The 26,799-nt window shown below is 38.2% G+C and overlaps 1 protein-coding gene across 50 annotated transcripts in view; it reads left to right on the top strand.

The window, feature by feature from the left end:
• Positions 1-26,799, top strand: part of EPB41 (erythrocyte membrane protein band 4.1) — a 175,743-nt gene that overhangs the window by 100,629 nt on the left and 48,315 nt on the right. For all 50 annotated transcript variants that reach the window (XM_070510564.1, XM_070510554.1, XM_070510577.1 and 47 more), the window contains exons 7-11: positions 1,666-1,884; positions 10,953-11,040; positions 15,691-15,843; positions 17,896-17,993; positions 20,394-20,566. In XM_070510564.1, coding sequence (XP_070366665.1) covers positions 1,666-1,884; positions 10,953-11,040; positions 15,691-15,843; positions 17,896-17,993; positions 20,394-20,566 — 731 coding nt within the window. The remainder of the gene's footprint in view (positions 1-1,665; positions 1,885-10,952; positions 11,041-15,690; positions 15,844-17,895; positions 17,994-20,393; positions 20,567-26,799) is intronic.

Raw genomic sequence — 26,799 nt, 5'->3', positions numbered from 1 at the left:
GAGTTGCTCCTTGGTCATCTTTCTTCACTGAGGTTTATTATGTGTAAAACAAAACAAATCCCTAAAAATCTTTGCTAATTACCTACATTTTAGAGGAGTTTAAGATTCTTGTGACTTGGTTGGCATTGCTCTTTTTTTTTTTTAAGATCGGCACCTGAGCTAACTGTTGCCAATTTTCTTTTTTAATTTTTTTTCTTCTTCTTCTCCCCAAAGCCCCCCAGTACATAGTTGTATATTCTAGCTGTAGGTCCTTCTGGTTGTGTTATGTGGGACGCCGCCTCAGCATGGCTTGATGAGCAGTGCCATGTCCGCCCCCAGGATCTGAACCGGGAAACCCTGGGCCGCTGAAACGGAGTGCGCCAACTTAACCACTCAGACACGGGGCAGCCCCTGCTCTTTTTTTTTTTAAACACGTAGGTAGTGAGCCTAGAGAGCAAAAGCTATTGCTGTTGCCTTTGTTATTCAACATCTTATTATGGTCAAAGCTAGGATATGATTCTAATTAATATAGGAATTTCAATCTAATCATAACCTTCCAGTTTTCCTGGTTGGTAAAAAGTCTGAAGTGGTCAACTCAGTCAGTTAGAACAAGTGCTAAGGAGGTCAGAGTCATAGGTGTGAACATTATACTGACAGAGAGGAGTGTCTAATGTATGTAGGGACACTCTACGTACGTACAGGTTAAAAACTGACCTGTTTTAACCCAAACTTGAATTCCCAACAGTTTAGCACACAGGTGGAATCAGTCTTACAAGATGATAGTACGTGGAAGGCTGCATGCAACTTAACCCATCTTGGAGGAAAAATACACTGAAAAATGTTCATATCCTAGTGAAAATGTGTCAATGATGTCACCTTTGTATATAAAGGGTAGTATGTACACATTTGGCAAAGCAGTGTGATAGAAAAGAAAGGGTCCAATTCTGGAGTCAACCAGCCTTTATTAGTATCTGACTTTGAGCAAGCCTAGCCTTTGAGGCTGCCTCTTTGTCTGTAATCTGGCACTGATACCCACCTCACAAGTTTTTGTGTGACGATTAGATAATTTATATATGTATGGTACTTAGTGCTCTCAACAAAATATTAGTTTCTTTACCTCCTTCTACTTTTCCCAACTTTTTCTTTCTTTTTTTTTTTTTGAGGAAGGTTAGCCCTGAGCTAACATATGCTACCAATCCTCCTCTTTTTGCTGAGGAAGACTGACCCTGAGCTAACATCCGTGCCCATCTTCCTCCACTTTATATGTGGGACACCTCCCACAGCATGGCTTGCCAAGCGGTGCCATGTCCGCACCCGGGGTCCGAACTGGTGAACCCCGGGCCATCGAGGCGGAACACGCTGCACCACAGGGCCGGCCCCTCTCTTTTCTTTCTAAACTGCTTTCCAACCACGAGTCCACCGTAGTTACAGGGTTTTTTTTTTTAACTTTTTATGTGGAAAAATTTCAAACACATGGAAAGGAAAAAAATGCTGGTTCAACGAACAACTGTATATCCACTACCTAGACTGAACAATTTTTAATATTATCTCATATTTACTTAATCTCTCTTTTTTTTTTCTGTCTCCTTGCCTCCCTCGCTCACCCTGTTCTTCCTTTTTCTCTCTCTCTATTTTGTTATTGTTGTTGTTGCTGACATGGTAACATCTTCTTTCTTTTGGCTATAGATATTATTTATGTCTGCAGCTTCGGCAGGACATAGTTGCAGGACGTCTGCCTTGTTCCTTTGCAACCTTAGCGTTATTAGGTTCTTACACCGTCCAGTCTGAGCTGGGAGACTATGACCCAGAACTCCATGGTGCAGATTATGTCAGTGATTTTAAACTGGCCCCAAATCAGACCAAGGAACTTGAAGAGAAGGTCATGGAACTGCATAAGTCATACAGGTAAATATGTCTCCAGGGTTTTCTTTGTTTATTTTGGCAATAAGTTTAAACCCTTGACCTGGGATGGATTCACGTGTTTGTCTTAGCCAATACGTGGTGCCGTAGAGTCAGCGTGAGCTCAGTTTCCCTCCAAATTCTTTGGGCAAGTCATTTAAGCCCTGTGCACCTCAGTTTTCTCATCAGAGTAATGGGTGTTGCGTTGTAGGATGAAAACTAAATCAGGTAATGTATGTAGGGCATTAAGCACTGGGTGTGGCACATAGTAGGTACTCAGTAAATAGTAACTATTATTATAACTGCCTTACCTTTTTCTCTCTTTTTCAGATTTTAAACTTATTATTCTGTATTAAGTTTCTTGACATCCTTAGAGAAGGGGTTCTTAACTTGAGATCTACGTCCGTGGGTAGACTTCAGGGGGCCCATGAAACCCCTGAAGGTATTTTTTAAAGTCTATTGAATTCACTGCTTTTTTTCATGGCAATAATTGGTAATGTTGGAAAGCACCATAACACAGTAATCAAGAGCAAGGGCTTGTAGTCAGAATGAGCTGGGTTGAAATCTTGGCTCTGCTTGGTCCTGGCCTTGTGACCTTGCGTAATTCACTTAATGTCTCTGAGCCTCAGGTTCCTTATATGTCTGATGGAGATCATTACCTCAGGGGAAATAGGGTGATTTATAGGATAATAAAAGGTAATGTGTGGAAAGACTTGACAGTGTCTTATGTAGTAAAAATTCAATAAATGTTAGCTAATATTGAAGTGCCAGAATAATTTGTTTCTTCTTACCATATATCCCATTATTATTTAAGTAACTTGTTATGGCTAAATTTTACCAGCTGACTTAACTTATTAATGTGAATGTCTGATCTTGGCCTTGAGTTAGTACCCTGAGTTATGTTAGCGTGAGTTGGGTTACAATGCTCCAGAGGTCACACCGCTAAGAGAGAAGTCCAAAGACTGGTCTTAGTAGGCTTTCCGTGGTAGTAAAAAGTATTCTGTCCAGCCATTGCACCATCTCATTTTCCTTGGAGTGACCCCATTAGCATTGCATGGATTGGGGTGCTTCAAATAAGGGAGCTGTAACTCAAGGTGCCCCAATCCTGGCTGCCTTATTGCCCCTGTAGGTTCTGGTGCTTCAGTCGTGGGAACCATAATAAGGGCCTTAATGTCTACAATCTACATAGCAGTGGTCTTATAAGAATCAGTCTTCTCTCCTGGGATCACACTGTTTCCACGGAGAACTGCCAAAGTTTGCTTTTCAAGTTTGGGCATACACATTCCAATGCCCGGATGTCTAAGACCACTAAACACACCACTTTCAACTTGTTGATGTAACTTAAGGATGTTGCATTGTCCTTAAGTACATTTTTAAATATTTTTATTTATATTCTGATTGTGATTCTAGAAGTTTTTATGTATTTGTAAAAAGATAAATATATGTTCACATACATATATACATACAAAAACAAATAATGGGAAGAAACAATCAATTAAAATAATTTGATTTGTTAGAATGTCAGGATTGTAGGGGAATGTTCTTTTTACTTTCTAATAATTTAAAAATGATTTTTATTAGTAGTAGTATAATCTTTGGGCAAATAGTAAAATAATAAAAGGAAATATTTTACTGCTGCTGTGGAGCCAAACAGCGGAAAACAGTGGTGTCAGATTTTCATAGATCCCTTAAATCTATTTCTGATGATTCTTTTGTTATTTGATTATAGCAGAATCTCAGATTTGGGAGGGCTTTATAGTCTCATCAGTGCTTATTCTCCTTTGTAGCATTGTTACATAATCATCATCATAATTATAAGCAGCTAATTATTGTGTGTCTGCTATTATGTGCCAGATACTATGCTGAGCACTTTATATGCAATACCACATTTAATCTTTATAACCACCCTTATGAGTTAGGCTGGCAGTTCTCCAGAAGTGATTTACAGGCCCCTGGCAGTCTTCAAGATTCTTTCAAGGGGTTTATGAGGTTGAAATTCTTTTCATAATAATACTAAGATATTATTTGCCTTTTTCACTGTGTTGAAATGGGTGGAGCACAAATCAAGAAAATGGCACCAAAGTGTACTAGTAGTCATTATATTCTTTACCAATATGTACTTTTATTTTATTTTTTAACTTGAAATTAAAAATAAAACTAAAAGGGCCAGTTCACTTAAAAATTTTCTTGATGAAGCAGTAAAAAGTGTTAATTTTATTAAATCTTAAATATATATCTATTTAATATTGTATGTGGTTAAATGGCAAGCACACATAAAGCCCTTTGGCTGCATACTGTAGTCCAACAGTTGTCTCCAGGAAAAGTATTTGTGTAATTGTTTTGAATTATGAGCTGAATTAGTCACCTTTTTTATGGAACACCATTTTTACTCGGAAAAAAATGAGTGTGATTATTCAGACTTGGTTATTTGGCAGATGTTTTCTCAAAAATGAAGTGAGCCAGTACTTTTAGAGTTAGTAAACAACTGACAGTATTTGTTGCTAATGACAAAATTCAAGCTTTCAAGTGAAAATTAGAATTTTGGAAGACTTATATTTGCTGTCATGATGTTGACAGGTTCCAAATACTTAAAGACTTCTCTGATGAAGTTGGTGATGATTTTAATGAATATGATTTTTTAAATATTATTATACAATGAAATGTGTCAACATTTGGAAAACTTGTATTACTCGATGAACCAATATTTTTCAGACATGAAATGCATGATATTACAAAGTCATGCATGGGTGAAAAAGGTCCACTCAGAACGCAAGATAGATCAATGGATTTTAATGTAACATGGTACAAAAAGTTCATTGGTATGTTTTCAGATTTCACAGTGCAGCTAACATTTAAGAAACTGTCATTATTGAGTTTTGGTGTAGTATCAAAGAAAAATATGTTTGATCATCCATCTTCCCCTTTCCATCTGTGTATCTGTGTGAGATCAGGTTTCTTCATATACTACAACCAAATCAACGTGCTACAGCAGATCGAATGCAGCGGCAGATAGGAGAACCCAGCTGTCTTCTACGCCAGACATTAAAGAAATTTATAAATTTGTAAAACAATGTCACTTTTTAACTACCTTTTAGGAAAATATTATGTTTCACACAAAAAGTTATTCATGTTAAAATATGAGTTTATGATTGTTATTCTTCAAGGATTTAATAAATATTTTAAAGTGTTCTTAGTTTTAATTTCTAATATGGTAAATATTGGTAGAAAAAACCCTCATAAATAAAAGCTCTTTGGGGTCCTCAGTAGTTTTAAAGAGTGCTGGGATCCTTAGGTCGAAAAATTTAAGAACCAGTGAGCTAGGCAATAAGACAAAGGCATAGGCTCTGGAGTCAGCCTATCTTACTTTGAATTCAGATATTCCTTATTAACTTTATGACTCTTAGTAAATTACTTAAGCTCTCCAAGCTTCAATTTTTTCATCTGAGAAATAAGGGTGATAATGTGAATTTTGTGACTGTTAAATCAGAAAATTCATGTAAAGTGCTTAGCACAATGATTATTATATAGTGAGAATTCAGATGTTTGCTAGGATAATAATAATTCTTGGGGCCGGCCCTGTGGCTAAGTGGTTAAGGTTCCACACGCTCCACTTCAGCAGCCCAGATTCATGGGTTTGGATCTGGGGTGCAGACCTACTCCACTCATCAGCCACACTGTGGAGGCATCCTAGTTCGAAAAATAGAGGAGGTTGCCACAGATGTTAGCTCAGGGCTAATCTTCCTCAAGGCAAAAAAAAAAAAATGAAGGAAGATCGGCAATGGATGTTAGCTCGGGGTGAATCTTCCTCACTAAAAAAAATAAAATAAATTCTTATCCTCATTTTACAAGTGATGAATGTGAGTCTGGGTTTAGAGAACCACTCTTTGGAACTTAGAATTTAAACCCAAATAAGTGAAACAATCTCAGAGGACAGAGGGATATGGTCCAGTTGATGTTGTTAGGGATATGGATAGAAATTGAGTAATAATGGATCTCCATGACTAGAAAATTTAGAAGTCTGTCATCCTGGAATTTACTTGCTCCTTTTTGGAGAGATTGGCAACCCACACAAATAGAAAGCCACGTGGAAATTTTAATTATGTTCAACAACATGGCATGTTAGCCAATCCCAAGAAACTTCTGCTTAGGCAGAAGCGTTTCACTCTGCGTTGAAAAGTACAAGCAAATACCACCCTGGTCCTCAGATAAACAGAAGACGGCCTACGTACGTGGAAGCCTTAGTAATGGCCCTTTGCCCAGACAGAGACTTTGAAGCTATAATTAACACTTTACATTTACACTAGCAAATCAAGCTTTCAAATTAACTGCCCTCCATTTTTGGGTACTAGGAAGGTATGTAAACGTTTCAGTACTCCCCCACTTAATTATTTGAAATCACAGTCCTTAATTAGGAGACGCAACTAAATGTTATTAAAAGGCTGTCACGTAACACTGGAACTGACTGAATGGATCTATATCCTGACCCCACTTGCTCAAAATAAACACGGGAAACTTTGTTATAACTTCTCTTTTTAATGAGCAAGAGTTAACCAGCGCCGAGGCTCCCTGGCTGGGTTCTTTTGTAAGCTGCACTACTTTCAAGTTGTAAATTATTAGGTGGTACTGAATAAATCCAAGACAGTACTCGTGGTTTAGAGGTATCTAATCTCTTCCCAGCTGGTTTGCTATTACTTTCAAGAGTCTTGGAAAATTTAGGAAAAACCATGATCTTTAAAATTTAAGTTGAAAATAAGTTAGTTTGTGATATTAAATTTGTAAAATATATGTTATACTTACGTGCACAAATGTCTATGGGTGGTGGGATTATGGGAGATTTTCTTTTATTTCCTATGCTCTTAAAGATATTTTCCAAATTTTATACAATGAATGTGTATGATTTCTATAATCAGAGAAAGCTTCCTGAAACGATTTTGTTCTAAAGTCATTAGGTGAGGTAGAGCCAGATAGCCATTCACGCAGAGGGGCAGACTGGCAGCGGACACTGGGGCCTACAGAGGGTGGAGAGAGTGTGCACGGGTGGGGGCCAGCCTGGCATGAAGAGTCAGAGCTCAGATAGGATGAAGCAGGTAGTCATGTGTGGGCGTGTGATGGTAGTTATCAGAGGCAGAGCAGAGTGGGAAGGGCATCCACTTGGGGTAAGGCCTGCATAGGGTAGAGGGCACCCATAGGGGGTGGTACTTGATACAGGGTGTTGAAGGCTGAGCAGGGTGAAGAAGATGTCCATAGAGGGGGTGGCCTAACACCAGGAGTCAGAACCTGAGAGAGGTAAGGAGGACATCCATGTGTGGGGAGCAGCCCAGCCTGAGGGATTCAGAGTCCACGTGGGTGAGGGCATCCATGTGGGAGAGGGATCAGTGGCAGTGATGAGAGTTATATACAGGGAGTTGATCAAATTAGTCAATATTTCAAGGATAATTAGAGCCAAGTTTCTCGCTGTCAGTAAAAGGAGATACAAATTAAGGAGAGAGAGAAATAAAATGATCTCTGTGGTATTGCATCAGAACGGGAGGTTTCAGTGTGAACTCGTGATTTCTGATAGATAGATATAAATAGGTAGGCACACAGATATATACGTACTCACACACTCTAATTCTACATTGTGCCAGAGGAGGTGTCAAAAAATGATGAGAATTGGTCAGAAGGACACAGAATCCAGCTTGGAGAGGCCCTCACTGAGCGAATCTGGGACAATTTAGGCACTAGAATAAAAAAGGAAAATAATTTATTATATTGCATTGAACAAAATGAGAATCCATGAGTCCATACTCATATAAATGAATAAATTGAAAGTTTGACAAGGAGTAGGATATTCAAAAGGTTTCAAAATACATTCCCACAAAATGTTTATTAATTACAAAGCGGTGAAGAGGAATTTCGCAGAGGAGAAGCCTGGCAGACATCAGTAATCAAAATTAACATCATCTGTGAAGGGACAAATTGAAATCGTGTACCACCTGATAGGACGCAGGAGAACACAGGGCTACTTCTATGATACTCCTGTCAGAGGTGCATAACCTGAAGTAACTCATGGAGAAACATCACACAGGCCCAGATTGAAGGACATTCTATAGAATAACTGGCCTGTAATCTTCAAAAGGTCAAGATTATGAAAGTCAAAGAAAGATTAAAGAACTGTTCCAGACTGTAGAAGACGAAAGAGACAGGAACTAAGTGAAAATCCTGATGCTGAACTGGGTGCCTCTGCCGTACAGAACATTTTGAAACAACTGGCTAAAGCTGAATGAGGTCTGAGGATTAGATGACAGTAATGTGTGAATGCTTATCTCCTGGTTTGGCAGTTGTATTGAGGTGGTGTAAGAGAATGTCCTTGTTTGTAGGAATTACACACCAAAGTCTTTGGAAGTGCTGGGTCATCAGGTTGACAATTTACTCCCAAGTGGTTCAGGAAAAAATTTTTGTATTGCAGGTAACTTTTAAGTTTGTGTGTTTCAAAAATTTTAAAATTATATAAAAAATTTTAAGTGCAGGTATCAGCTAAACCCCAAATATAAATTATCTTAGACTAACAAGGAGGGGCCGGCCCCGTGGCCGAGTGGTTAAGTTCACGCACTCTGCTGCGGCGGCCCAGGGTTTCGCTAGTTCGGATCCTGGGTGCGGACATGGCAGTGCTCATCAGGCCGTGTTGAGGCAGCGGCCCACATACCACAACTAGAAGGACCTGCAACTAAGATATACAACTATGTACCAGGGGGGATTTGGGGAGATAAAGCAGAAAAAAAAAGATTGGCAACAGTTGTTAGCTCAGGTGCCAGTCTTTAAAAAAAAAAAAAGCTAACAAAGAAAGCCATAGTTTTAAAATTAAAGATCTCTTCTTAATATATGCTTAAAGCATGCTCACTTAGAAAAGCATTTAACTACAGTTTGAAATGTAAATCTATATTCAAATTGACCCCATTAATGTCCCTTAGAGTTGGAGGAGTGAGTGTGGGGAAGGTGGGTTTTTTGGGGTTTGTTTTTTTTCATTTTGGTGAGGAAGATTGGCCCTGAGCTAACATCTGCTGCCAATCTTCCTCTTTTTCGTTGAGGAAGATTGTTCTTGAGCTAACATCTGTGCCAGCCGTCCTCTATTCTGTATGTAGGATGCTGCCACAGCATGACTTAATGAGCAGTACGTAGGTGCAGGCCCGGGATCTGAACCCCTGAACCCTGGGCCTCTGAAGCAGAGCACGCAAACTCAGCTACTATACCACTGGGTTGGCCCCGGGGAAGATTCTATCATATTGCTTCATTTAATGTTTTAAAATTTGTCTTCAAATTCAAGTGATCAAAATTATTTCTCTTTTGTGAGCTGCATATGATATACTGCTGTACCATCAGAAACCTAAGGTTGCGATAACAACAAAAATTTATATTTTACAAAGCAGTTTCACAACCGTTATCTCATTTTATCCTCCTAGTCACATGCATTCATTCAGCAAAGACAAAAAAGTCATTGCCTATCCTGGTATCTAGAAGTGGGTATTATTATGATGCTTACTTTATAGTTAGGAGACTGAGGGAGACACCAGGTCTTAAGGGCAGGAGCCAGGATTCCAGCTGCAGTGATGTGACATAGTCTCGACTAAAGCCTGCTGCCTTAAACGAAGTCCTAACTTGCCCATGACCTGTTTCTTCATCAGCGAAATGAGAGTGTTGGACTCTGCAATCTTCAAGCTCCATTCCAGCTTCAAAATCCTAAAATTCCAGCCATCAATAATAATAACAACAACAAACAAAAAATAACTGGGAGTAACCTTAACTAGAAAAGTGTATAACTTATATGGGGAAAAAAAACTACAGAACTTTTCTGAGATGTTTTTAATGACTTGAGTATGCAGACTTGCATATGTGTTAATTTTTCCATTCTCTTTTTTTAGGGTTCAATTTCAGATCCATTAATAAATAGAACTCAGCTATAATGGTTTAGCACTTGTGAAAAGAAGTTTATTCAGGGAGACTGAGTTGTTAACAAATCTTCAGCCTCTCTCCTGAGATGTTTTTTTTCGTTTTTGGTGGTTGTTCCACGGAACCCTTTGTTCTTTTTAATGAGCGTAAAGACAGATGGGTTTGCAAGAGACTTCCTCCTGTTAAGTGAATAGGCCACCGCTGCTTTGTGTAGCTTGAGGCAATCTTACGGGAAAATCTTACACGGGAACTAGGCAGTTACATGGATTTTCTTTGAGGGTGTGGCTGCATTATTGTTACTATGAAGTTATATTGGATTGGTCTGAATAAGTGCAGCTCAAGGAGTCATATCTTTTTTTTCAAAGCTTAACAGAACAGTTCATGAGCACTTTTCAAAAGAGGAAAGTTATAAAGGAGAAGGAAAGACCATCACAGTGAGTGTTTAGACAATGAGACTGGTTGTTTTCAAACAAATCTAATTCATTATATGCCTAGTAATGAAGACATCTTAATAACAGAGAAAGCAGCCCTATTATCTACATGCTTCCATTAACCAATTTATTTTATTTAGATCAGTGGGCAGGACACCATCTGTTACCAGAGATTTTCTTTTCATCAAGCCTGCCCCCATTAAGAGTCTCCAGTTAAGTAACTTCAGCTGCCCTCCTGTTTAATTTCCATAATAACTCAATTCAGGGGTATGGAGAGAAAAAGGCGGCTAAGGGGATATTGTAAATTGTACCATGCCCCCAGAGGATTTAATCTGGTCACCTCGTTGGCAAGAAGAATCAGTGGGAGGAGTTTATGTGAGTTGGAGAAAAAGGCTGGGGAGTGGGAGGGGCAGAACTGATGGCGGCAGGAGGCAGCTCTAAGGAAACTGATGGGATTTTTTAAAAACTTTCTTCGGACAGCTTTTTGGTGACTTGTTTCTCCAATCTCTTTTCTAAGGCGTATTTCAGTTATTTAGACACAGATAGTGATGAGTTCTTTGTAACATTCTACTTTCAGGACTATGAAATAGATCTAAATACATTTTGGTATATGTATGTTTATGTGTTTATATAAAGTACTTTTAATATACAAATGTTATTATTGTAAATGTTGAGACTGTGACGCTGAAGGAGTTTTTTATTTTCATTTTATCAAAGGTCCATGACTCCAGCTCAGGCCGACCTGGAATTTCTTGAGAATGCCAAAAAGTTGTCTATGTATGGCGTTGACCTTCACAAAGCAAAGGTAATGATAACTTTGGCCTTTATTAATAAGCATGTGTGGAACCTGTGTCATATAATACTTATTATCAACCTTTATCTGGGGTATTATAAAACATTCAAAACAGAGAGTAGCTCTTGTTAGAATTTTAAGTCTGGGGATGGCCCGGTGTTCTAGTGGTTAAGTTCACATGCTCTGCTTCAGCAGCCTGGGGTTCACCCATGTGGATTCTGGGCGCAGACCTACATACCACTCATTAAGCCATGCTGAGGCAGCATCCCACATAGAAGAACTACAAGGATGTACAACTAGTATATACAACTATGTACTGGGGTTTCGTGGGGCGGTTGAGGGGTAAGAGGAAGATTAGCAACATATGTTAGCTCAAGGCCACTCTTTCTAAAAAAAAAAAAAAAGACTGAGCATGTAAGGCTCATGTAGGGACAAAGAAATATAAAGTGAAAGAACTGGGAAAGAATTTACAGTTTGCCTGCTCCAATTTAAAAAGAAAAAAAGAGAGACCAGCCCTGTGGCCGAGTGGTTAAGTTGGCACGCTCTGCTTGGGAGGCACAGGGTTTCGCTGGTTCGGATGCTGGGCATGGACTTGGCACTGCTCATCAGGCCATGCTGAGGCGATGTCCCACATGCCGCAACTAGAAGGACCCACAACTAAAAATATACAACTATGTACTGGGGGGCTTTGGGGAGAAAAAGGAAAAATAAAAAATCTTTAAAGAGAAAAAAAGAATTTTAAGTTGATCAATTGACGCAATCAAGAGGATCCAGTGTATAAATTGAATTGTCCCTTTGCAATTCTGCCATCAGAATGAAGTTTCACATCCAAGCCACTGTAAGAATCAAAAGATATAGCACCTAGAGTGAAAGAACTGATATTTTCCTAAAATGCAGGTACTTTTGAAAGTATAGAGTGGCAGCAAGGCATGTTTCACAGCCACATCACCTGCATTGGAATCACCTGGGTGTTTATTAAATATGCAGATTCCCAGGCTCCTCCCAGATTTACTGAATTACTTTGGAGGCGAGAGTAAATCTCAAGATTTAATGAACATCCCAGATGATTCTCATTCATGCTTGAATCTGAGAACCATTGGCCTAAAGTAGTGCTTCTCAAAGTGTGGTGTCTGAACCAGCCTTTAGCATCATCTAGGAACTTGTTAGAAATGCGCATTTCAGGCCCCATCCCAGACTTACAGAGTCAGGAACTCTGTGGGTGGAGCCCAGCCATCTGTTGTAACAGGCTCTCTGGGTGATTCTAATGCACACGGGATCAAACGCAGTGGCTCATTTGGGAACCACTGGGTTAGGGAATTGGAAATTTGAGTTTTAATCCTAGTTCTGCTTAATACCACCTAATAGAATGAATGCTTAAGGGAAGTTGCTTGACTTCTCTCATCTTCAGCTGCTGAAATGGCTGGGGAGGTTGAGGAGTTTGTGAGGGAAGGGGTTCAGGGGATGATCTGAGGTTCACTTAGAGGAACTTAACTAGGACGCATGATGAGGGGCGTCAAAACCACGTCCCATGAGAAACAGGCAAAGGAGCAGAGATACTTAGCCCACTGAAGAGACAGTTTAGGGAAAACATAGTATCTGTCTTCGTGTATTTAAAGGATTGGTATGTGAAGCGGAGATTTTACTATGTCTCCAAGATATAAAACTAGAGTCAATAAAATGGAAAGTGGAGGGAAATACTGTTCAGCTCAATTCAACAAGTTGTCTAATAGTCAGAGCTATTCAAAGATGAGACGGGCTACCTGAGAAGGCGGTGAGCTCTCTGCTGGAGGTATTCTAGGACAGGCAAAATAATCACTTGGTAGGAATTTAGAAAAGGACATTCAAACATCTTGTGGGTGATAGGACTTAAATGACCTTTCAGACTTTTCCCAACCTGAATACCTGATATCTGAAGTTTCTTCTCTATCTAGACTCTATTAATTCTGATAAAATTTCATTGTATGTTAGTGGTTTTTCTTAAGATGTTGCTCTGGATTGTTTTGGGCTGAGTACTGTAATTTCTATGAATCTCTAAAGTAGATGGTAGGAAGATCAGATCGGGTGTATTTCCAGAACTGAAATTGTTAGGTCTTGCTTCTCTATTTCTGCTGGAGGCTGGTGTCGATTCAGTAATTATCAGGAATGAATGAAGAAGTCAGGCAGCGTGTTCCTTTCTCAAATGTTGTAAAGCAAATTGTTTCTCCAAAACATATAATTAAGAGAGCGATGTAACTGTACCCATAGGCTTTAAGAACTCAAGAGGGCATCTTCTGGGAAATTCTCAATTGTGCAGTCACTGAATTGGAGCTGTATGTAATTATTTCTCTGTTGTGCTTGTACATAACACATATAGGCACTAATATGTTTCTCTGTACTCATTTTGGGAAAAGTAGTAGTCTAGAAGCATTGAACTGAGTTTTGATTACTTATCTGAGTAAATAGTCATCTGTAGAGATTAACTCAGGTGAGACTTGTTCTCCTTGAATTATAGACATAGATGGTTAATGTTATATATTTAATTTTTAAAATTTCTTTAATAAAGAGGCATGTAAACATGGCTTTATTTTATCTTACTATTCCTTCTTGATTTGGGGATATTTGTAATTTAATATACTTAACATCAGTAATTATAAGAATCTGAGATTCTCTCATACAGAGTTTATACAGGAATAGAGTCAAATTCTATACTTATCATGAATTTTGGAGGGATGACCACTTTATTATAGAAAAACAAGAATTATAATTGTGCGTGTACATTTGGTAGTATACAGAGCCCTAAGCCCTGGCCTCCAGGAAGTCATAAGGTCTGCTGACTTAAACATAAAACCAGAGCTGCCGTAGTAATTGTTTGCTGGTTATGATAGTGATAGGTGTGAGTATTTCGGAACTGGAGACCAAAATGAGAACATGAATGTTTACCCTAGAATTTTCATATACAGATGGGCACGGTAAAAGTAGATTAGTGTCTCTCTTTGGATTATTAAGGAAAGCCTTTTCAGAGGATGCAGAGGCTCAGTTTTAGGAGGACTGTGGTAAAGATAGATGAGGTACAAGCCCGGCGACGTTTTATAGTGGCTTCAAGGGGTGGCGGTGGTGGTAGCGGTTGTATTGCTCCTTATAGCGGTTGGTGCCTTCAGTGGGTTAGATATGTGGATGTCCGTGTTTCTTGGACAAGAGAAAAGCAGATATTCCCTCAGAGTCACTCATAATGAAGTGATTGATAGTAATGGTTACAGGTTTAAGCCTAATGTATGTTGTTGCTAAAATACCTTGAAATTCTTTAATTTATCAAGCTACATAAATCAAGATTTTTGTAAATCAGAGGCAAAGGATTTACTGATATTTGCCATAATAAGTTATCAATAATAATATGAGTAGGTAACAAACTCAATGTAAGCACTTACAGAGCATGTTGTTGATAATAGATGGTATTTGGGGTGATATAGAAATGATTAAGATGCAGTTTCCACCCACAAGGACTGAATTGCAGTTTTTTTCTAGTTGTTTTCCTGATTATAAAGGTGATATATATATATATATATATATATATATATATATATATGGATATTATCCACACATATTTGTATGTGCCTAGAAAATAGGATAATCTAGAAATTATCAAATTATTACTGGTTACTGTTAAGAAGTGTGGGGGGAGGAGAAAGAATTTTACTCTTTTTTTTATATCCTTGCTGTATTGTTGGAATTTTTTACATATATATTAGTTTTGTGATATTTAAATTTTTTTAAAAAAGATAATACATGTTTATTATAATTTGAAAATGTAGAAAACTAAAATGAAGAATTACTTGGGGCTGGCCTGGTGGTATAGTGGTTAAGTTTGTGCACTCTGCTTTGGTGCCCTGGTGTTTGTGGGTTTGGATCCTGGGCACGGACCTACATACCACTCATCAGGCCATGATGTGGCAGCGTCCCACATACAAAATAGAGGAAGATTGGCACAGATGTTAGCTCAGCAACAATCTTCCTCAAGCAAAAAGAGGAAGTTAGCAACAGATGTTAACTTGGCAACAATCTTCCTCACCAAAACAAAATTGCTCATAATTATGCCACCTAAAGAATGCCATTATTAACATTTTGGTATACTCATCTTTTATGTATTTTTTATATTGCTGGGATTAAGTTGTATATGCAATTTTATCCTGCTTTATTTTATTTAATATTACAACACAATTATTTTCCCATTTATCTCCCAAATTCTTTATAACTATTTTAATGGTCACATTGTATTTCACCATATGAATGGACAAAGATTTAATGCTAACGCTTAGATACTTAGGTTATATCCAGTTTTTCACTCTTATAGCACTCGGAACATTTTCACGTATAAAGCTTTTTCTGAGATTTGAATTGTTTCCTTGGAATAGATTACAGAAATAGAATTACTGAGTCTGATTTGGACGTTTTTAAGACATTCGTGATAGGTAATAGCATTGATTTTTTTTAAATGTTGTGTAGTAAGAACATTTTTACGTAGACTGAATAGTCCCGTGGGTTATAATTGTTAGGGTAAGCTTTATTTTTCATTGTGTGTTCTGTAAGTTCTTTTTGGCTGTTGATATCTTCAGATTATGTAATAATAGTTGACAGTGTGGTGAGTACTTTGTTCAAGACTGAAATGCTAACACTTTCCTTTTTCAGGACTTGGAGGGGGTGGATATCATCCTGGGTGTCTGCTCTAGTGGCCTTCTGGTTTACAAAGATAAGCTGAGAATTAACCGCTTTCCTTGGCCCAAAGTGCTGAAGATTTCTTACAAACGTAGCAGCTTTTTCATCAAGATTCGGCCTGGAGAGGTACAGGATTGAGTTTCTTTCCCCCTGGATCAAATACAGACCATTTCTAAAACATCTCTTCCTTTCTGTTTCCTTGTTAATCATCTAAGAGGTCTCTCTGTAGCTAATTATTCAGGAGCTGATAGTTCTGTTTTCTAAATGAATCAGTCTTGTGATTGCTTCTTCTATTCCTTACTACTGGTCTTCTGGACATTTTTTTTAGGTAAGTAAAAATATAATGACCAAAAGTGAAAATTGGATTGATAAACTTGTTCTTATTGACTTCAGGTAAAATCTTGATGGAAAAATATTTTTAAATTAAATAGCACAAGATTTTTAAATTGTGGGGTTGGATTACTCATGTTTTGCACCACCAATTTTTTACCTAATATAATTAAAATTTATTTGTATGTGTAACTTCTAGTAGTTACTGAGAATGTGTCCTAAGGTCAACTTCTAGATTTTAATAAGGTTGGATGTTCAACTTTGTACCAGATAACTCAGTGATTAGTTGGTGGTCAAGTTTCAGGATGTACTAATGCTAGCCAAATTTAACTGGTATATTAAAGAGCCGTTATGGCACAGTGTAAAATTAAATAGGAATTAAATTTTTAAAAAAAAGTATTCTAGCACCTACTCTGCCATCTACTAAGCAGAAGAGTCTGGACAAATCTAAGCTCAGCTTCCTTATCATTCGAGTGAGGTAACACCTCCTCTGTCATCACTGATTTGAAGATTAAATGAGATGACAGCTGTGAAAGCTCTGAATAAGAAAGCACCACGCTAAAGGGAAGTGGCTTTTTTGTGTATATATCACCATCTGCTGGTGAAAAATGGCTTGTTATCTGAGCATGCAAATACTGGATGTGCAGCCTTAAAAATCTTGGATAAGGATTATCAATGAAGCATTTATTTATTTACCTGTGCCGAGCTCAGAGCAATCGGTCTTCCCTCAGAGTTTCAAATCCAAGAGTCATTCAGCCAACAAATGTTTATTGAGGGCTTTCTCTGTGCAGGGCACCATTCTAGGGGCTAGGAATATAACAGTGAAGAAAAGAGGCCATCACTCAACAATCTTACGTTTTAATGTAGGAAGGCCAAAAAGAAATATATATATGCAAATATTAATAAATATGATAATGGGGAGTCCTTGGTTTCTTTAAATGTCAGCTATATAATATATACTAAAAATGCAGAATTCCTATTTAAAAAAGCAGTCAGGAATAACAGGATTTTGAGGTGTGTAGTTTTCTGACTACGGCAGATGATTTAGAAGTAGCATGATGTAGTGGAAACTGAAATTCTGGTTCTGCCACTTAATAGCTGTGAGACTGAGCACTTAACTTCTCTGACCTCAGTTTCTTCATCTGTAAAAAATATAGATGATAACTGTCAATCATAGTATTATTGGCAATAATAGGCACTAGAAATAAATGACAGTTTCCTTTCCGTCTTATAAAATGTACGTAAGACAGAAACAGAGAGGCAAGAGACTGGCAGCACGGTGTTCCCAGCAGCCCTGGCAGGATGTAGTTTGCTTCAGTCAAAGACGTATATAGATAAGTTAGTGATCAATCAAAGAAAAAAATGAAAATACATTTAATAATTCAAGAATCTGGTTTGAGCCCAAACCTTTAGTTCCTAATACTAAAAATGATTGCATAATAATATTGATTGGTGGGAAGAATCGTCTGCTATCCCATTCCCTGATCACTGAGTAGTCTAGTGTCGCAAATGCAGAGAGTGGCTAAGGAAGAGAAGTGTCTGGACAATCAAAAGGTGACTTAATTGTGGCTCAGAAAAATGTACAGTGTGTGTGTGTTTCTGAATAAAATAAGACACATAAATAATATAAGATGCATTCCCTGGCTTCCTTGTCGTGGAAAAAGCCATCTTCAGTGAGTAAATTTCTTTTGATAAGTGGGAAGAAATTTCAAATGATATTTTATGTGCTTAAACTAGTAACATTCTTTTTATTCACAATGGCTCCTTCTATAGCACCATATTTCGGTGGTACTGTATCACTGTAGTTGAATAATACTTCACGTCCCATGTTTATTTGTGTTTTTATAGCAAGAACAGTATGAAAGTACCATCGGATTCAAACTTCCCAGTTACCGAGCAGCTAAGAAATTATGGAAAGTCTGTGTAGAGCATCACACATTTTTCAGGTATTGTTCTCACTTAAGTATTTTTCAAGGACAAATTAGTTATGCATGTTTCTATTTTAAGGCTGTTATTGAAGTTCTCTTCTTTGTATGGCTGACAGTCTTTTATTTAGCTCAGGTGAGATCATCTTAAGCAAGACACAGTGAATCTGGTTCTCCTCTTTTGGGTTGAAAAACGTGCCTCAACATTCCCAGAGCACCTTTCTGTGTACGGTAGAAGGAAGAGAGGCAGGAGGAATAGGAACCTGTGTTTCCTAGGGGCTCTGTGATTGCCCTACCTGGAGCTAAAATCAGTCCTACAAGGAGGGGGATCCCTGACTTACCTCCACGTGGAATTTCGCTAAGCAGTGCTTAGCAACTTTCTCTGGGGCTTTTATGCTGGAAGTTAAAGATATGAAGCTGGTTGTCATCGTGGCTCTGATCAACCCCAGAAGGGGAGCACAGAGGACCATTTTTGATGCCCAGTTGTATCAGATGATCAGAAAACAAAAGAAAGTTTCATTTCCTCTGCCTTTCAGAAGGCCACCTTATTAACCCCTTGTATTCACTTACCAAGCATTTTCTGTGTTCTCACTCTTTGTGTAGGCACTGTACTAGGCTTTGGGACTCTACCCCAAGATAGTTCTAATCCCTGTACAGTCTCACAGAGAAGACAGACCTTAGATAAGTGATTACTTATATTAAAAGGAGAGCCAGCTAGTTATTGTTGACTTGCCTTTTTAAGAAAATGTCTTTATGGGTGGCACAGTGGTTAAGGTCACATGTTCAGCTTCCACGGCCCGGGATTCGCCAGTTCTGATCTCGGGTGCGGACATGGCACCGCTTAGCAAGCCATGCTGTGGCAGGCGTCCCACATATAAAGTAGAGGAAGATGGGCACGGATGTTAGCTCAGGGCCAGTCTTCCTCAGCAAAAAGAGGAGGATTGGCAGCCGATGTTAGTTCAGGGCTAATCTTCCTCAAAAAAAAAGACAATGTATTTATTATAGAAAATTGCATACATAGCAACAGTAAAGACTAGTATGATGAATCCCCCTTGTACCTATCACCCAGCTTCAATAATTATCACCCCAAGGCCAATCTTGTTTCATCTGTATCCCCACCCACTCCTTCCCACTACTTCCTAGTTTATTTTGAAGCAAATCCCAGACCTCATGTCATGTCATTCATAAATAAACTTGACTCGTTATGAGTGGCTCTCAAGAGAGAGAACCATAGTATCTTTTCCTTCTATTCGTATTTTCGTGTCATACTTAGCACTATAGCACAGTGAACAGGAAGACGTGTCAGGGAAGATAGCATTTCAATTCTTATTTCAAAATAAAACATGAGGGTACACTTTATACTCAATTAAAGAATCTTAATTATTGGCATTAAGATAATTTTTTATGCTTTCATCATCCTCTTCCTTAAAATTAAACCAAGAAAATCAGGTTTTAAAAATGGGTAAGGAAGAGTGAAAAAGAGTTTTTTTGAGTATTTAATCTCTATGGTATAGATTTCACCTACAGCCAATGTATTTCCTTGTAGCATAGCATATTTAAATCCATTGCATCAAAATAAGAGGATATATTAACATGTAATACTTCATTACATAAAAGAAAGTAAATATTTGCTGAATTAAAATAAACCATCCCAGAGGGAAAAATGCTCTCTTTTTGGTAGCGTTTGATGTAGCAATTTATGTATTTATTCAGCAAACGTTTATTGAGTGCCAAATTCATGCCAGGCGCTGTGCCAGAAGCAGAAACACAAAGATGAATAAGTCATAGTCTTTATCCTTTACCCTTAGAGAGTCTTGTAGTAGAGACCAGCGCATAAATAGTTTCAATTCAGTGTAGTCAATGCTGTGACAAAAGGGAGTACAGGGTACTGCATAGAAAGAAGATGGGGTCCCTAACTGAGTTGAAAATACACCAAATAACCCATTAAATAGGTTCCCAGGCCTTAATTGAGTTGGAGTGCATTTGACAAAATTATTATTTTAGTAGAGAGGAAAAGAACTCTGGGCTTGGACTCTGTTACTGCCCAGCCTCTTAACAGTTATGTGATCTTAAGCAAGTAACTTCTTTTTTGAGGTTCAGTGTCCTGTATCTATAAAATGGTGGAAATATCACAGGGATGTAGTGAAAATATTACAGTGCTATAAAAGCATTTTGAAAACCATAAGACCCTATCTATAGAGATGTAAGATATTAATATAGGTCATGTAAATTATACATGTTGCTTTGAGAAATGACATAAATTAAAATAATGATCACTTGACTGGAAATCTGCTTTAGTAACTATAAGGAAACTATAAGAATTGTGAAACATTTTTTAGTTCTTTGTTTTTAATCTCATGGTCTCGTTAGAGTGAAATAATATATATAATATCTGATTATTATATATATTTTTTCTCCTAGGCTGACATCTACAGACACCATTCCTAAAAGCAAATTTCTTGCACTGGGATCCAAATTTCGATACAGTGGCCGAACTCAGGCTCAAACCAGGCAAGCTAGTGCTCTGATTGACAGGCCTGCCCCACACTTTGAGCGTACAGCAAGCAAACGGGCATCCCGGAGCCTTGATGGAGGTTTGTATTGAATATTGATTTCTTGTGATCCTAACTCTTTAGAAAGAGATAAAGGAAGTATGCTTTTCTATAAGAGAGCCAAATGAAACAATCTGAGTGTTAAAATGAAATGGATCTTCCTAATTGTCTAATTTAGTGGAATCATCTTAAGGAAAGAAGAACTGAGGTTCAGAGAGAGCAGTAACTAGATCAAGGTTGATGATGTTTAGCACAATAGTTAGTACTTAATAAGTGACCCCAAAGTATTAGCTATCATTAAGATACTGTTAATATTCTGACTACAGCCTTATTACTTTGTTTTGTATCATCCAGAACCATGCTGCCGTATTTTGTTTAGTTGCGTCACAAGGGCGTATGTCAGAAATACCTAGCTCAGTGGAAGAGTCAGAAATAGATCCACCACACTTGGAAAAGGGATTATTGAAGCAGTGGGGCTTTTGTGCTTCCATACTGTGAGTCGTGCTGCTTTCTTTCTGGTGTGTCTCTACTGTCCTGGGTTAGACGGGGCTGTTTCCGTAATAACAGTACAAGGCAGATTGCAGACTTTTGTTTTATTTAGTCTTCATGACAACACTAGGAATTAGGCTCAGAGACTAAATAACTTTTCCTAAGATATGATAACTGGTAAGTGGATTGGAGTACAGGTTGGTTTAACTCCAAAACTCATGTTCTTTCAGAGACTTACTCACTTATTATTTGGTTCAGCAATTTATTTGACACTTGCTTTGTGTCGGGTGTTGTTCTAGTCACTGGAGATACAGCCCTGAACATACCACCATGGTCCCTGCCGTCACAGGGCTTACAGTCTATGGGTGGAAACAGAAAACAAAACAAAACAATTTCAGATAGTGGTAAGTGCTGTGAAGAACATACAACAGAGTAACGGGATAGAGAGTGTCTGGGGATGGTGGAGATTGGGGAGCTCTTTCAGATTGAGTGGTCCAGCCTAAATTTAGAAGGTTCCTTTGAGGAGCTTTATTTGAACTGAGATCTGAATTATGAGAAAGTCCCAGCCATCCCAAAAGCTGGAGGAAGAGCATTTTCAAAGAGGGAATAGCAAGTGCAAAGACCTACAAGTAGGAATGAGCTTGGCATGTGTCTAGTCAATGCCGTCCCATAGAACTTTCTGTGCTGATGGAAATCTTCTATTTTGTGATGTCCAGTTTGGTAGTCAGTAGCCACGTGTGGCCATTATGAACTTGAAATGTGGTTATATAACTGAGGAACTAAATTTTAATTTTACTTTAAATAGCCACATGTGGCTAATAGCTTCCATACGGGACAGCACAAGTCTAGGTCCTAGTGAATAAAGGGGAGAAGAGTAAAAAATAAGTGAAGTCAGAGAAGCGGGCAGAGGCCAGGTTGTGTAAGGCCTTGTAGGCCACAGTAAAGAGTTTAGATTTTATTTTAATTGCAGGGGAAGGTATTAGAGGATGTGATATAATCTGGTTTCCGTCTTTAAAAGATCACCCTGGCTGCTGGGTGACTGCTCCACTGAATGGGGAGTGAAGCACCAGCTTGGGAAAGTCTGTTGTGGGATCTGAGTAAGAGATCACGATAGCTTGGACTTGAGTATTGGCAATGAAAACAAGGAAAAGTGGTCAGGGATCTATTTTGGAAGTAGAGCTGACAGAATTACTCTAAACTGAATGTTGGAGATGGTAAGGAAAAGGAAAACAAAGTTTATTCCTAGGCTTGATTGAGCCGAGTTGGGGATATGGAAAATCAAGCCTTCTGTTTTGGGCATGTTAAGTTTGAGGTGTGACCGCTCAATCCTCATGTCTGCCGTCTTCATATAACACTATCAAGAGTTTCCTTCCTCGTCCAGTGAGTTACCCTACCTCCAGTTTACCTTAGTCTCGGACAGCTATTATTTTTATCCCCATTTTTCAGTGAGGAAACGAGATTGGAAAGTTTAAGCGACTTGTTCAAGATCTCACAGATAGTAAGTTGCAAAGCTAGGACAAAAACCTGGGTCTGTCTGATACCCTATCCCGTGGCTTTTTCCACTAAATGGAATCTCATCATTATATAGGTACAATGCCTGATGGAGCCTTTCTTTCTTTCTTTTTTTTTTTCCTCTGCTTTTTCTCCCCAAATCCCCCCAGTATTTAATTGTATATTTTTTTAGTTGTGGTCCTTCTAGTTGTGGCACATGGGACACCGCCTCAACATCGCCTGATGAGCGGTGCCATGTCTGCGCCCAGGCTCCGAACCCTGGGCCATCAGAGCGGAGCGCACGAACTTAACCAGTCGACCACGGGGCTGGCCCCAAGATCCTTTCTTTCTAATAACAAAAATAACCAAAGATTCAAGTGTTAACGAGCTTTGGTACCTTGAACAAATGAGAAAGCTTTATTTATAGAGACACTTACATTACTTACAGAAATCACATCTTGACAGTCTCTATTCTTCTAGCTGTAGAAACCTCCCAGTTCAAGACTTCTAAAAATCTTGATGTCTCTGCCTATTGACCATGTTCCTAGGAGGGGAAATCTCCAAAATTTCTCTTCAAAATGCTGTAGGAATGCTTGAGATTCCAGAGCTGAAGCATCTAAGACAACTCTAGAGGAAGAAGGGCTTTAGCGGCATCACCATTAGTGTCACAGGACCTGGGAAAAAGCTGAAAGTATTTTATTCCAGCCACCTAGTTGTATAGAAGTAGATTGACTTTCAGTTGTTAAACCAACTGCATTTTTCGAATAAACTCACTTTGATCATAATATGTCCTTCTTATTATATCATAGGATTTTTACAACTATTTCCATAGGAGAGAGAGGCCTGTAATTTTCCTTTCTTGTAATGCTGTGGTCAGGTTTTGGTATCAAGTATATGCTGGCCTCATAAAATAAGTTGAGAAGGATTTCCTCTTTCTCTGCCCTCGGGAAGAGTGCATAAGATTGGTATTATTTCCTCTTAATGTTTGGAAGAATTCGCCAATAAAACCATATGGTCCTAGAGATCTCTTTGTGGGAGGGTTCTTTACTTACAGATTCAATGCCTTTGTTGGATAAAGGAGTATTAACATGTTCTAGTTCTTGTTTCAGTTTTGGTAATTGTGTTTTTCTAGGAAATATCCATTCCATGTAAATTTTCAGCTTTATTGACATAAAGTTGGGTATCTTTTTAACATCTATAAGATCTATAGCAATTTCCCCATTTGTGTTCCTATATTGGTAAGTTGTGCCGCTTTTTTTCTTGGGCAGTCTTGCTACACGTTTATTAATCTTATCAATCTTTTCAAAGAACCAACTTTTGGTTTTGTTGTTTTTCCCTATTGTATATTTTTAAATTTAAACCAGCTAATATCTTTATTATTTTCTTTATGCTTTTATTGAACTGTTCTTTTTCTAATATCTTGAAATGGATACCCATTGGTAATTGATTTATTTCTTACAACATGACCTTAGAATTTAAGTGACTTGCGTAAGGTCACATTGTTAGTCAGCGACAGAAGTGGAAGGAGAATCTAGGACTGTTCTCTCAGACCCGTGGTTTTTACTCTTCTCCATGATGACTTCTTTTTTTGCAGAAGAGGGTGAATAAAAGTATTAATAGTCAATATTCATTGAGTAGTTAGTATGTTCCAGGCACTGTTCTAAACATTTTACATATATTATCTTTTAAGTATCTGCATTGCATGCAAACTGAGTAGGATAAATTTTTTGTAGGATAAATTTTTTTATAGTTCTGTTTTCAAATGTCTTCTTTTTCTCTGTTATATTCTCAGTATAAGAATTGTAAACATGTCTATGGAAACTTTTTCTCTTCTTTTCCTAGGTATTTCTCCATTCTTCTTCTTCTTCTTCTTCTTTTTTTTTTTTTTTTGCTGAGGAAGATTCACCCTGAACTAAGATCTGTTGCCAATCTTGCTCTCTTTTTGCTTGAAGAAGATTAGCCCTGAGCTAACATGTGTGGGAGTCTTCCTCTACTTTGTATGTGGGATGCCACCACAGCATGGCTGATGAGTGGTGTAGGTCCACACCTGGGCTATGAACCCACGAACCCATGAACCTGGGCTGCTGAAGTGGAGCGCACTGAACTTAACCCCTATGCCACAAGGCCGGCCCCTCCATTCTTCTTAATAAAGAGTCTTTTCCTTATTAAGCCCCCCCCTTTTAAAAATTAATATAAGGCTGTAAGCTAGAGATAGTGTATTAGGGAAACTTTTGCAAGAATTGCTTTATAAGGGGCCTCACTTTAATGATGCAAATGAACATTCTCTTTCTCTTCTGTTATATCTGGTGCTCAGAGCATCTGCTTTACCAGCTGAGGAACTAAAACTGGTTCAGATCCCAGTTTATACAATAAAGTGGCAAGTCACAAGGATAGCTAATAATAATGAGAAGGATTTTTCAGCTTTTATTTTTGTTGCACTTTTTGCTTTTCAAACCATTTCCGTATATTCCTATTTAGTACCAACAACCTAGTGACCAAGAAGCATTTAGAAATTCTTGTTTTACTAGTGAGGAAACTGGGGCGCCAAAAAAATGATGTAACTTGCTAGATTCACACAACCAGGCAGTTCCTCTATTCGGTGAGTAGCAGTTGCAGTGGTTTTTGCCAGGGGAATGCTTCCGTATCATCTCTGGAGCTTTAAAACAAAACAGATGCCCAAGACTCCCTCTTAGAGACCTCGTCTGTCTGTGGTGGACCCGAGCGTCAGCTGGGTTGGTTGGTTTGTTTTCAGTACCCACAGATGATTCGTGTGGGCCCTCTGATAATGGAACCACTGATCTATCACATACCTATTGTATCTGTACCACACTAGCAGAAATTGTGCTGCCAAGTAAAAGACCTTGAACTAGAATTTGTCTCCTTTTACTCAATATGATGGTTTTGAGTTTTACTCTTTACTGCTCTACTATATAACTAAGATTCTGTTGTTTTCAGACAAGAGCAATATAATCCTGGAGTTAATGGGTCCATAAGAGTATCACAGCCAGCACTTTTCTTTGTCTAGACCTTCAGAAATGGGAAATAATCGAATTTTTCAAGTTGAGTATTCTCTGTATATGTGCCCAAATCTTGTAACAGCTAACAAATGGATTCATAAAACTGAAGAGCCAAAACATCTTAAAAAGTAATCACTACCCCCAGCACTGCGAATATACTCAAAAGCATTGAATTATACACTCTAAGTCGTTGAATTGTGTAGTAGGTGAATTATATCTCAATAAAGCTGTTTAAAAAAACAACCACCACGGTCACTACCATGATTCTCTGTTGTGATCCATAGTTTGTTGTCTTCTTATTGAGAAAAGGAAAGACATTTGCCTCTCTCCACAGCTCCCAGGTGACATCTTTCACTTGAATTACATGTCAATGTGTGCATAATTAATTTTGCCCAACATACTCTTGAAATAATATTAACCCATAACATAAGAAATACAAGGACTTAGGTATGACATTAAAAGTTATTAATATTTAGGGTTTGTAAAGTATTTTTATATCTGTTGAGTGTGCCTTCCCCAACTATCCTTTAGAGTTAATATTTCCATGTTTTACAGATGATGAAATTTTTTTTGCCTGTTTCTATCCGCCGGTTTCCACACTCATACCTACTTTTCCACATGCAGTACAGATTGCCAGGGCAGGAATGCTGAAGACATAAATCGTTGGCTTGCAATATTAGTAGTATTGGATTAAGACCAAATGCAAGTGGCAAAATAACACATGGTGAAAGCATGGGCTATGTTTCTGTGACGCCAGGCAGAGTTGAATTAATTCTTTGAGAGGAGGTGTGAATAGACATGTATAATGATACTTTTACACAACTGTGAACAAAATATTTTGTCACATTCTCCTGTGTTAGATTTGGTCTGCCGTCTGTCGTTCTTGCATTGACTGGCCTAGAGCACTCATGAGTAGCAGGCACTTGCAAGAGGCCACAGAGTTGTCATTGAAAGATAAAGTAGATTCTTGTGTTTCTGATGTTTTTCTTATGTATCCTCTGAGGAATGATTTCTTTCACTGAAGATCGTTACAGAGTAACAAGCGTTTCTTTCTTGGTGGTGTTGTGTATGAAGTAGTTGTGAATTTCAATTTTTTTATCTCATTCATGGATTCTCATTCATGGATTTCCTTTGTTTTACCTAATCCTTACTGCTTTTTAATCTAAATTTATTCAGATAAATTAAATTCAGTGTACTCAGTTTAAGAAGGCAGGAAAGTGTGTCATAAAAATTGTGGAGAGGGGCCGGCCTGGTGGCATAGTAGTTAAGTTTGTGTGT

Source organism: Equus asinus, chromosome 5 (genome assembly GCF_041296235.1).
Source record: "Equus asinus isolate D_3611 breed Donkey chromosome 5, EquAss-T2T_v2, whole genome shotgun sequence".
NCBI classification, from domain to species: domain Eukaryota; kingdom Metazoa; phylum Chordata; class Mammalia; order Perissodactyla; family Equidae; genus Equus; species Equus asinus.
This window is presented reverse-complemented; position numbering and strand designations above follow the sequence as displayed.